This window comes from Humulus lupulus, chromosome 6 (assembly GCF_963169125.1).
Source record: "Humulus lupulus chromosome 6, drHumLupu1.1, whole genome shotgun sequence".
NCBI classification, from domain to species: Eukaryota; Viridiplantae; Streptophyta; class Magnoliopsida; order Rosales; family Cannabaceae; genus Humulus; species Humulus lupulus.
Window position 1 is genome coordinate 217366136 of NC_084798.1, and position 13430 is coordinate 217379565.

General features: G+C 35.2%; 1 protein-coding gene across 1 annotated transcript; it reads left to right on the plus strand.

Annotated features, from left to right (window-relative positions):
* Positions 1-11576: 11576 nt before the first annotated feature.
* LOC133783321 (tryptophan decarboxylase TDC2-like) lies at positions 11577-13430 on the plus strand. The gene has a single exon (XM_062222918.1). It carries the CDS (start codon positions 11785-11787, stop codon positions 13294-13296), a length of 1512 nt encoding a protein of 503 aa, XP_062078902.1. The 5' UTR covers positions 11577-11784; the 3' UTR covers positions 13297-13430.

The window sequence follows — 13430 nt, forward strand, 5'->3', positions numbered from 1 at the left end:
GTTATCGTAGGTCAGAGTACTTTGCATAACACTTTTTCATAGTTATAAAGAAGTATTATTGTATAGTTTTCGATAACATTTATTTTGTGTTATTTTGCTAAATAGATAAGTGTTTCGTTATGTTATTTGTAATAGTTTATATAACACATTTTACCACTTATGAAGTAGTGTTAGAGCATAGTATGAAATAACACATTTTTCTAGTTATATGTAACAGGTTGAATAACATTATTTTATACTTATAATTATAAGTTTAGACTTTTTTCTACATTATTGGAAGAATTTTAAAAAAAAAAATCAACTAATTAATGTCATGCATATAAGTTTATATAACAATTTTTTTAGTTGGAGCCAAAAAGACAATATAAATAAATATTTATTAATTACTTAAATTGAAGTACAATATTTAGTCTAGTTTAGGCTTCCAAAATCATATTACAAGATAATTCTACAAAATTAGAATTATATCATCTACAAAGTTAGAATAATACATCATTTGATTCTAAAGACCAAAACTACAAATGCTGCTTGATTTTTCTTTAAAGAAAGACAATCTCATAATACCTGCACATTGCAAAAAAAAATATATAAAAAAGTCATTCAATCATTAGCAAAGTAAAAAGTAAATTGTTTCATTAGAAGTGAAAACATATATGAATTGAATGGGATAACTAGAGCTAGAACCTAATTGTCATTTATAATAACTAGTATACAAATAAATCATTTATCAAACTACCCTACTTTTATAGAAATATAAATCTTACTTATATATGCTTTGTTTGCATAAAAGAAAAAAAAATTATGTTGAAAAAAAAATTAAAAAATCATTCATAACTCTTAGCATAAAATCCATAAAAACTAACAATCATATGTCAAGGAAAATACAATCTACAAATGATTTACTGCAAATACTATAGTTTTCACCCCTGAATGGTTAATACTTTTATTTTTACCATTCCATTATTTGGATCAATGCCTAATGTTATAGAGATAGAAAATAAGACCCCTCAATTCAATTATCTCAACAAATTTTCATGTTTATGCATAATATGGCTAGTGCATATTCATTTGAAAGCAAAAAAGTAGAATTGTACTTGGTTAAGAGAATTATATTACAGCCAACAAATCAATTATACATATGAAACGAATCATGTGTACAGTTTTATATTAAACAATTAATGAGATTGGTAATTGATAGTGCCATACATGGCTCACTTGTCCAAGATGTTTCAACATTTATAAAAGGTCCAATGGCTTGCCACTTGTGAGTCCTCATAAAACCATGTATGCTCTCAAGCATTTGATAATTCATAATTAGAAAATAAGATACTATAAAATGAGCATAAATTTACAATTGATATAGATCAATCATTATTTTTGTTGTTGAATAAACACCAACATAATACGCTCCACAGCACCATTAAAAAGAAAAAAAAGAATAAAAGATGATGGCCCACCACAAGTCATTATTAGTAATTGACATTTATATATATATATATGGGGATTCTTTGGTAGGGCTCTGTTGTGTTTCTCAACCTTTGAACAGTTTTCGGCGTGATTTTTTTTTATGACCATGTATATTGTAGTTATTTAGAGCATCCTGCAAATTTTCAGAAAATTCTGAATAATTTACAGTGCCGAAAACAGATTATTGCAGGCATCACTAATTTTTGTATGCGCGTGAAAAATAGCATGTTTGAACTTAATTTTCGGCACTGTAAATTATTCAGAATTTTCTGAAAATTTGCAGGATGCTCTAAATAACTACAATATACATGGTCATAAAAAAAATCGCGCCGAAAACTGTTCAAAGGTTGAGAAACACAAAAGAGCCCTACGATAAAGAACCCTACCAAAGAATTATCCCATATATATATATATTCTAGCCAAAATAGAGAAGAAGATGGACACCAAATAACATATATGCATGAATAACGTGTATCATTTGAGGATAAGATTTTAACGCTTATTAAATAATAGAAGAAAAATAAAAGAAAGGTCAATATAAAATTTAAACGGGCAGAGGGAAGAAAATTAAAAAGGAAAGAAAATAAGAAAAAAACATAGCATGATATTTTCCATTCAAATCAAAGCATTGATTCGAAATTAAAACTTGCAGCAAGCATCCTATGAATCTACATATATATATGTGAGTTCACTATAAGTTTGACATTGTGTATGTATCTATCCTTACAATTGTAGGTGGTGATGATATAAAGAAGAAAAAAAATGATGTGGGGATATAAAATTAAGCTCTTTATACTTCTAAAGAGTACAGAGAGAAATATGAAAAGAGAACTATCAAAAGTTAAGCAACACCCTGTAATTTGGTTATGGAAGGCATAAATCAGAACTCAATTACTTCGCCACCAAATCAAATATGTCCGAGCTCTATCACAAAACAATATTAAAAATATATATATTACAATCTTTAAAGAAAGACAAATATATATATATAAGTATAAGTTTTTTGTGTGTTTAAAACTAAAACCCAAGACTCTGTATATAGGCAAGAAAGGAGAGGCATAAACTCTTATCTACCAATGTGGGACAAAACCCAATTTAGTTTTTCCATTCAAATATCCAACAAAAATAGATTCCAAAAAGTTGACTGCTGATGCTGCCATCTTTCTTTGAGCAAGTTTCCCATATTTCTAACCCCGTTCGTTTCAAGTACTCAACTACATGCCAAGAGTTTACTTGCTTAGTACACACTTACACAAATATTGATTACGCATATGTAGCAAAGAATTTAACAAAAGTGAGAGAAAGAGAGTACTTATCATTAGTCTATCCCTATGTTGCTCTCCCCAACAAGCCTAGGTGTTAGATCCATTCGGTAATTCATATTTGCCCATGCATGAAGAAAATGCAAAAGAGACAACAAATATACTTTTAACCTTTTCTCTTTCAAAGTTTGAATTTTATTTATTTAATTTAATTAGTAAGAGGAAATTTATATTTTAATACTTATGATTTCTTATTCTATCTAGCTAGCTTTATGGCAGAGTGATGATGATAATATATGGACCCCAATCATGAAAAAAGAAACGATAAATTATGATTATATCTATCTAGATTTATGGCAGACATGATGATAATATAGGGACCCCAATCTTGAAAAAAAAAAACAATAAATTATGATTAAGGTCTTAGGGCATGAATCACATGTGTGCTCTTGCCACCAATGATAGAAGATATTGTTTTTCTGCAATATGCATTAGACAAGATATTGTAAGAGCAACTCCAACGGGAGTTGCTCAAAAAATGCTTCCAATGGATTCAAGAACGAGAGAACAAACTAATGCTCCGTTCCAGTATTTCAATTGAAATACCGATCTAGAGGTTCCAATTATAGGAAAACAAAAAGTAACGAGCTCCTGTTCTTAATTTTTGAACAATTATCCGATCTAATTAGACGTTAAAAATATATTAGTGATTGATGCGGGAAAGGCCTTTCCCATGAGTGGATTATCTATTTTTTATGAGTCCTATTGCCCAGCAGTGGCAACGTTGCTAGTTTTCTTCTAAATTAAACCATTCCACATTATCAGCCAGCCTCTCTATGTTGACCATGACTGACAAGCATTTTTTTGAGCAACTGTCGTTGGAGTTGCTCTAAGAGAAACAACATGAAAATAAGTAACTAATTTTTTTTTTTATAAAATCACAAATAAATTCTGATAGATGAAATATTACTAATAAAAAAAGAACAAAAAAATAACCAAAACAGCTGCAAAATGAAATCACAATATGGGCTTGAAATCCACACTTGTTTCCTTGGAAGTATACCCAAACAAAATACAAATAGAGTCAAAAGTGTACAAAAAGTATACCAAAATAATTAGCAAGTGATATTGATTAACTAGATGCTTGGATTACACATTCCATGGATTCCCCTTGAGGATTTCAGATCTACACCATATAAAAAGAAACCAAAGGTTACACAAATACAGGCACCAAATGATCAAACATCATGGCTACAAATCAGAACAACACTTTATGAAGTAACAGACTAGAAAAAACAATATACATATAAATAACTCCCCAGCAAGAATATTCTTCTTCTCATACTAAGTCATTTGTTTGTACTAACTTTCTCTCTTAAGAAAACACTAGATCCAATACTTTTCTAATAGGAACAAAATCATCCTAACTTACTATTCCTTAATATATTTATATATATATATATGACAAAGACAACCCAAAAGTGATTTCCAGTATAAAATCAGTGGCTAAGTAATTTCAATAGCCATATAAATATAAAAATTAAACAATTAGAAATCAGAGTATTCGGAGGAAATAAAAAAGCAAAACTAAAAAATATAACCAAAATAAAAGGTATAATTGTTGTAGTATATATATATATATATACACAAAGTTTGGAACATGCAATAAATTCATCTCTTTGAACATGCAATTATTGTAATCATTCTTATTTTGTTTGGATATTCATCTCTATTATTGCACAAGTAAATTGATTTTAATATCTTTTCCAAATTAAAAATGGTTTCAAGACAAATATTTTTCTTTAATTTATTTCATTAGTTGAAATACTTAACTTACTATTACAACAACCAAGAATGTAGACTTACCAAATGTTCCACTAGAGTATGGATGGGACCTTCCAAACCACGGTGGGACCCTTGTCTCAAATGCTTACAAAGATGTCTACATTAAAAGAATAAAACATGTTGGGAAATCACAAAAAACCAAACAACTTTGTCACCTTTTTATGCTATTTTTTAACAAAATAAAATGAAAACAAACGTAAAGGTAAGTTGGTGGATATAATTTATTTATTCTTAAATAAGATTTCCACTAACTAGTTTACATTATATCTTTAGAAGGGGAAAAACTAATGCATATTATGAGAATGTTTTTTTTTTCTCTACTGGTGCAAAGAAATAAAAAACAAACTATATATATGGCATAGTGAACCGTAACTAATAAAAAATAACCAAACAAAAATATAGAAATGGATATCCATCAACACCTTTGATGCAAAACTACTAATAATATGTATTTTTCCAAAATTAATATACTTTGAATATGTATATATATATAATACTTTCATGACATATACATTTTTATTGGTCTTTATATCCAAATTTCAAGACTTTGAATCTAAAAATAAAGAAACATATCCATATAAAGTTGAGGGGTACATAATACCACTCATAGGGTGGTCTCAACAGGGCCGTCTCAAGCCTATTAGGGGCCTAGGGTAAAATTTCAAAATGGGGCCTTTTTTTTTTCTAAGAAAAATTCAATAAACATTTAAACTTTAAACATAATTAAAAATATTCAAATATCAAGGTTTTTTTTTTTGTTGAGCTATTCATCAGCCAAGGTTTGGCCTGAGGCCCCAGATGAAAATGGTAGAGTGAAAATGTTGGTCAAACAAAGGTTGGTGGTAAAGATTATTATAGCAGAGCACATTCAAGAGAAAATGTTAGTATAGGAGGAAGAAAAGGAAAAAAGGATTGGTGTATTGAAGATAGTTGTAAGGATGCCAAGAAAATGGAGAAGTTGATTGAAAGGATGATGATGTGAAAAAATGGCATATTCTCTTTCTTACTAAGTGCATCATCAAAATCTATTGTAAGCAGAGACGGTGCCATCTTTGTTTGCATTCAAAGCAAAGACAATCAAAATATCATTATTGATTGGTATAAATACATATATCATATATTTGATCTATATTAAGTTATTGTATAAATATATATATATAACATCATGGAGTGAAGCGACCAAGAAATCCATGCTCAGTTTGTCCACAATATATAACGTGGGTGATTTAACAAGTACAAAAACAATACGAGAGCAAAGATAAAAAAAATACCAGTAGAAAAACATGGAAATGAGAAAAGCAAAGAAAAGAAAAAAGCAAGATGCCTAACCCAAAACAAAGGCTTATGATAGAGAGTGATTTCAGAGTGTTAAGAAACTATAACACAATGAAAATGAATCTCATATATTGATTAACTAGAGACAAAGCTCTATATATACAAGAGATAACTGAATACAAATACAGCTATACAATAACAGAAATGGTTACAATATGTAACTAACTAACAGACTAAGAACAGCTCATCTAACACCCCCCCCCCCCTCTCAAACTGAGCGTGGCTAAGGAGACCAAGCTGAAATTGTCTCGTAAGAATAAGAACCGTGTATGAGAAAGTGGTTTGGTCAATATATCTGCTATTTGGTCTTGAGCTGGAGTATGCTTCACACAGAGCTGTCTGTTCAGAATGCGTTCACGGACAAAATACAAGTCCAATTCTATGTGTTTAGTCCTGGAATGCAATACAGGATTAGCAGACATAAGCACAGTACTTTGGTTATCACACCAGATGGTAGGAGGAGATGAGTTTGAAATCCCAACTTTAGAAAGTAAAGATTGGATCCAAACAATTTCAGCAGTAGCATTGGCAAGACTTCTGTATTCAGCTTCAGTGCTGGACCTTGAGACAGTCTTCTGTTTCTTTGAGGACCAGGAAACCAAGTTAGGACCAAGATAAACACAAAAGCCTGAGGTAGACCGACGATCATCAGGATCGGAAGCCCAATCTGCATCACAGAACCCAGTAACTTGAAGAACAGTAGCAGGCTTTAAAACCAAACCATAATCCAGAGTACCTTTCAAGTACCTGAGGATTTTCTTCACCACTTTCCAGTGAGACTCAAGAGGAGTTTGCATAAACTGAGAAACTTTGTTAACAGCATAAGAGATTTCGGGTCTAGTGATTGTCACATACTGAAGAGCACCAACCAAACTTCTGAAAAAATGAGGTTCAGCAACCGGATCACTACCAAAAGCAGATAGTTTTTCACCACCAATCATAGGAGTGGGAAGAGAGTTAGCAAACTGCATTTTGGCCCTGCACAAGAGATCCATAATATACTTCTTTTGGCACAAATGAAGTCCCTGAGTAGTGTGCTGAACTTGAATTCCCAAGAAGTAGTCAATATGTCCAAGATCTTTAAGAGCAAAAGAAGCATGTAAATTAGATATTAGAGTGGAGATAGCAGATGAAGAACTCCCTGTGACCAAGATATCATCGACATAAACCAGTACAAAGGTGGTGTGAGATGCAGTAACACGTATGAACAGAGACTGATCTGACTTAGCACTTACAAAACCCAGGGAAAACAGAGCATTTCTCAGTTTCTCAAACCAAGCTCGGGGAGCTTGTCGCAAACCATAAATGGCCTTGTGAAGTTTACAAACCAACGAAGGATCAGACGTTGTAGTGAAACCAGGAGGTTGGGCCATGAAAACCTCTTCATGTAGCTCACCATTGAGGAAGGCATTATTGACATCTAATTGCCTTATGCACCAATTACTAGAAAGAGCAAGAGTTAAGACAATTCGAATTGTAGTTGGTTTAATAACTGGGCTGAAAGTTTCTGTAAAATCAAAGCCATATTGCTGAAGAAAACCTTTAGCTACTAACCTCGCTTTGTACTTAGCAACAGTCCCATCTGGATTTTCTTTGAGCTTAAACACCCACTTACAACCAATAGCTTTTCTTCCAAGAGGTAGAGGCATTAAAGTCCAAGTTCCATTTTTGTTTAAGGCCTGAATTTCATTTTGCATAGCTGACTGCCATTGAGGGTGTTGTAGAGCTTCAGTAACAGTAAGAGGTTCCTTGGATGCCATGAAAACCTTAGGTTTATATACACCAGCTTTGGCCCGAGTAACCATTTGATGAGTGTTGGGAGCAGGTGAAATGGTTGGAGATGAGGAAGGTGAGATGGGTAAAGTAGAGGAGTTACTGATTGTACCCGTGGGAAGTATATGTGATGGAGAGGGAGAAGAAATAGATCCTAAGGGAGATATATGTGGCTGAGAAATAGACAGAGATTGGGAGGAGGACATGGTTGGTGATGCATGAACAGGGTGATAAGACACTACAGGAATAGTAGCTGACAACGATGGGACTCTTGACTCAACAGTAGAAAAAGAGGAGGAGTTAGAAGACTCAGCAAACGAAAATGATTATTCATTAAAGAGTACATCTCTTGAAATATAAATTCGTCTTGTAGAAGACAAACACTTATAACCTTTATGTTGTAAACTGTACCCCAAGAAAGTACACTGTTCAGACCGAAACTCTAGTTTATTTTATTGTAGGGCCTAGTGTTAGGAAAACAGGCACAACCAAACACCCTTAAAGCATTGTAGTCAGGGTCCTTTTTGAACAAGAGCTGAAGTGGTGTAGCATTTTGTATTACAAATGAAGGGAGCCTATTGATAATAAAGGCAGCAGTACGAACTGCTTCATCCCAAAAATGTAATGGCATGGAAGCCTGAGCAAGAAGAGTTAGTGCAGACTCAACTAAATGCCTATGTTTCCTCTCAGCCACACCATTCTGTTGATGAGTGGTTGGACAAGAGAGACGATGGTTTATACCATGGTCAAGGAGATATGATTTAAATGCTTGAAACTCACCCCCCCCCCCCCCCCCCAGTCAGATTGTAAAGACTTAATGCTACATTCAAATTGTTTTTCAACTTGGGTACGAAAATTAATGAAAGTTTGCAATGCCTCAGACTTATTTTTCAGCATAAACACCCACGTATACCTGGAAAAAGCATCAACAAAATGAATATAATAACGATATCCATTGGAAGAGAGTATTGGGGAGGGTCCCCAAAGATCAGAGTGAACAAGTTCCAATGGTTTAGTGTAAATTGTATCAGATGTAGTAAATGGGAACTTATGAATTTTTCCTTTGCAACAGGCAGTACAAAAATCACTAAAAGTTTTATTACCAGTGGAAACATTACAAAATGACATGATGGACTTAACAATTTTGGCAGAGGGGTGAGCTAAACGACTATGCCACAGTGAAAAAATGCTTGGTACAGTGGAATTGCTCGACTGAGCATGATTTATTGAGGAAGAAACAACAGAAAGAAATGTCTCAGACTTGGTGACTCGAGAAGGAACCTTCAGCTGAGATGGATCAATGACATAGAGACCATTACGAAGATGTCCTTCCATGAGAACTTCTTTGGAAGCCTGATCTTTGACAAGGCAATGGTTAGGATAGAACTCAAAATAGGCATCATTATCTTGAGAAAACTGAGACACACTAATCAAATTTTTAGTGATTTGTGGGACATGAAGCATACGATTGAGAATGATAATTTTAGGGGAAAACTGGGTTTGGAAGGAAAGCTTACCAACATTCTGAATGGGAAGGCCCATGCCATCACCCATGTGAACTTGTTCTGAGCCATAGTAAGGTTCCTTCTGAGTGAAATTAGACTCAACCGCAGTACAATGACTGGTCGCACCTGAATCAGGATACCAAGCTGGATCAACAACCGTATCAGATGTTGCCAAATTAGCTGATTGTTTATCTACATTAGCAGCACCAACACCAGGAAAATCCATGTTGAACCTCTGATAGCATCTAGACACAATGTGACCAAGCTTTGAACAAAGTTGACAGGTGGGACGAGACCCTGAAGGAGTGCCAGAATTTGATGAAGAAGCAAACGACGATGACTGAGTACCTCTGGAAGATGCAGAGTAGTTGGTGTTAGAGAAGCTTCCACGGGGAGCAACAACAAATGGATTCCAGGCATTCCGACCTCCACGACCAGAAACTGAAGGAGTAGAGTTGTAGCGAGTCCTGTTATCATGAGAAGCAGAGAAGGCAGGAGTTGTACTCCCCTTGCTTCGGAAAACACGATTAGAAGCCATATGAACAGAATCCAAATCTTTATTATGATTTCCATTCGATGCTCTTGAGACAAGAGCAGAGATTCAATCTCAGCTACAGTATATGGAGTATTTCTTGAATTGACAGAAATGACAAATGTATCATAATCGGATGGCAAACCTTTGAATATAGCTGCAACATGATCTTTAACAGAGATATGGTGGCCTACAGAACCAAGACGATCCACCACAGACTTGATACGAAGGAGGTACTCATTGATTGAAAGCGAGCCTTTCTTGAGATTTTGAAGCTGAGTGACAAACTGATCGATCTTGGCAGAAGTCTGAGTAGCAAAATAGACCTCAACCGCCTTCCAAACAGCAACAGACGTGTCATTGCCAACAACACGAGTGAGAACACCTTCTGTCATGGACGAAAGTAACCAGGAGTAGAGAAGCTGATCTTGAACCTCCCATTCCAAGAAACGTGGATTGACCGTGCCAGAAATGCGATCGGCGTCAGAAAGATACCGTGCAGGGGGAACAAATTCAGCAGAGATATAATCATGAAGACGATGACCTTTGATTGCAGAGAGAACTTGAGGACACCATAACAGAAAATTATGTTGATCCAGTTTGACTGAGATCTTATGCGAAAACACAACTGGATGAAACGGATCAGAATGTGTGGAGGATGAACGATTGGTAGTCGCCGCCGTGTCCGTTGTCGGAGAATCAACAGAAGCCGCCATTGACAAGGAGAAGAAGAACAAGATTATAGAGAAGCGGAAGCAAGAAGAAATATTAGAGTGAAATCTCTGATACCATGTTAAGAAACTATAACATAATGAAAATGAATCTCATATATTGATTAACTAGAGACAAAGCTCTATATATACAAGAGATAACTGAATACAAATACAGCTGTACAATAACAGAAATGGTTACAATATGTAACTAACTAACAGACTAAGAACAGCTCATCTAACACAGAGAAGTCAACAAAAGGAAAACATGAAAGTAGATCCAAGAGACAATCAAAGATGGTGAGTGGACATAGGAGCAGAATTTTAAAGCTAAAATGAAGACAATGATTTAAACAAAATAAACAAACCCTAGATTCCAAAATACCCAATAATGAGATACATGATTTACCCAAAGAGATTCAACTGCATATGTGTTGGCTGAAGCGAAGAGAAAATAAAGAAAGCCTTTGAGAATAGAAGGGCGATGGGAGCACAGTATCTGAAAATGGAAGGGGAGCGAAATATTTTCTTTCTTTTCTTGCTGCAAAATGTAGAGTTTGCTATTACATACACATTTTTTATTAATAATCAAAATACACGTTTTTCATCAGGTAATCCTTCCAAAAATTTGAAAAAATCAAAATTTATTTTTAGAAATTAATTAACAACTATAAATATGGATCATTAATCTTAATCCAATAGTTAATATTAAAGTAATCATCTATGGGTAGTAACCATTAAGAGTGCACTCATATATATATATATATATTGTTGTTTTCCATTTTATGTCTGGTGTATTTGATTTTAATATTAGAATGTACATTTGTATTATTTTAATTATCTTTTGTATCTTTAATTAATTTCAATATTAATTTTATTTTCTTATAGTGTAGAGTAAGAATTTTCATACACAAATTAAAATAAATTATATACAAAATTAATTATGAAATATTTAAAATTTTATTTAAAAAATTAAATTATTTGTGTACTTATAATTTAAAAAACTTAACATAAAATAAATAACAAAATAATATTCATATGTTTATATATATATTTATATATAAGATATAAATATATTTATTTTTAAAACAAAAATATAATATATATATATTAAAAAAAAAATTCGCCGCGTGAACAGTGCTATTTTGTAGCTAGCCAACAAGACCATGTCACTACTGAATATAATCAGCACCTGAATAGTACTCCGCCCCACCCTTATAAAATCCCTTTTGCACTTCACACTTTCAATACAAGCTTCGCTAATTTTCTCTCTCTCTCTCCCTCAAATAAATTTCAATCTCAGTTAAGAATCTCTCCTTAAATTCTACTTACGTTTTGCCATTACAATATTTGAAATGGGTAGCCTCGACTTGTTCAGCTCAAATGGCAAGCCTACTTCCCCACTCAGTGATTTCAACCCCTTCAACCCAGAAGAATTTCGTAAACAAGCCCACAAGATAGTCGACTTCATAGCGAACTATTACACACAAATTGAATCGTACCCAGTTCTCAGCCAAGTCGAACCCGGATTCATCCGTAACCAGCTGCCCCAAACTGCTCCATCCGGACCAGAGCCTCTCGAAGCTATTTTCAAGGACATTAACAGTCTCATAATCCCCGGCATGACCCATTGGCAAAGTCCAAACTTTTTCGCATTCTTTCCACTGAATATCAGCACCGCAGCCTTCCTCGGAGAAATGCTATGCACTAGTTTCAATGGGGCAGGATTTAACTGGCAGGCATCTCCGGCCATGACCGAGCTCGAGATGGTCGTCATGGACTGGCTGGCCAACATGATAGGTCTTCCAAAAGCTTTCCTCTTCTCCAGTACGGGCGGCGGTGTCATTCAGAACACAACTAGCGACGCAATCCTTCTTACCCTCAATGCAGCACGAGATCGAGTGCTTGAGAAAATCGGCACGGAGAACATGCTGAAGCTCGTCGTATACGGCTCCGATCAGACCCATTCGACCTTTGAGAAAGTGTCCAAGGCTGTGGGAATACACCCCAATAATATAAGATTAATCCACACCAACATCGAAGGAGGTTTCTCCATGTGCCCCGTGAAGCTCCGAAATGTCGTGGAGAATGATGTGGCGAGAGGATTGGTGCCACTTTATCTGTGCGGGACTGTGGGGACGACTTCTACCACCACCGTCGATCCACTAGAGCCGCTAGCCAACGTAGCGACAGACTATGGGATGTGGTTCCACGTGGACGCCGCGTACGCCGGAAGCGCATGCATTTGTCCTGAGTTCAGACACTGCTTAAACGGGATCGAGCGCGTTGACTCACTGAGTATGAACCCGCACAAGTGGCTTCTCAGTTGCCTGGGCTGCTGTTGCTTGTGGGTTAAGCGGTCCGATTTGTTGGTGAAATCACTGAGCGTTACACCCGAGTACTTGAAAAACGAATGCAGCGAGTCTAAATCAGTGGTGGACTTCAAAGACTGGCAGCTTGGTACGTCTCGGAGGTTCAACTCGATTCGGTTATGGGTTGTGCTACGTAGCTACGGCGTTGAAAATCTTCAGAACCATATCCGGTCCGATGTTCGGATGGCGGAAGAGTTCGAGTCGTTTGTGAAGGCCGACCCAAGATTCGAGGTTGTGGTGCCGAGACTGTTTGCATTAGTGTGCTTCAGGCTGAACCCGAATCCGCAAGACGACTCTAGTTATACCGAGTTGCTGAACCGAAATCTTCTTGATTGGGTCAACTCGTCGGGAAAGATTTTCATGTCGCACACTATAGTGGGTGGGATATATATGCTGAGATTTGCTGTGGGAGCCACGCTTACAGAAGAGTGCCATGTCATTGCCGCGTGGAACTTTATCAAGGAGGGAACCGATGAACTCCTTAAACCTATGTGATTTTGTCTGAGTGTCATCATTACTGTTATTGATTTAGATCCACCGACAAAAATGTTCTTATTTATTCTTGTTCTATGTGATTTTTATGTAATTTTATCAACTACGTAGTCTTGAGATCCTGAAGATTTTATTTT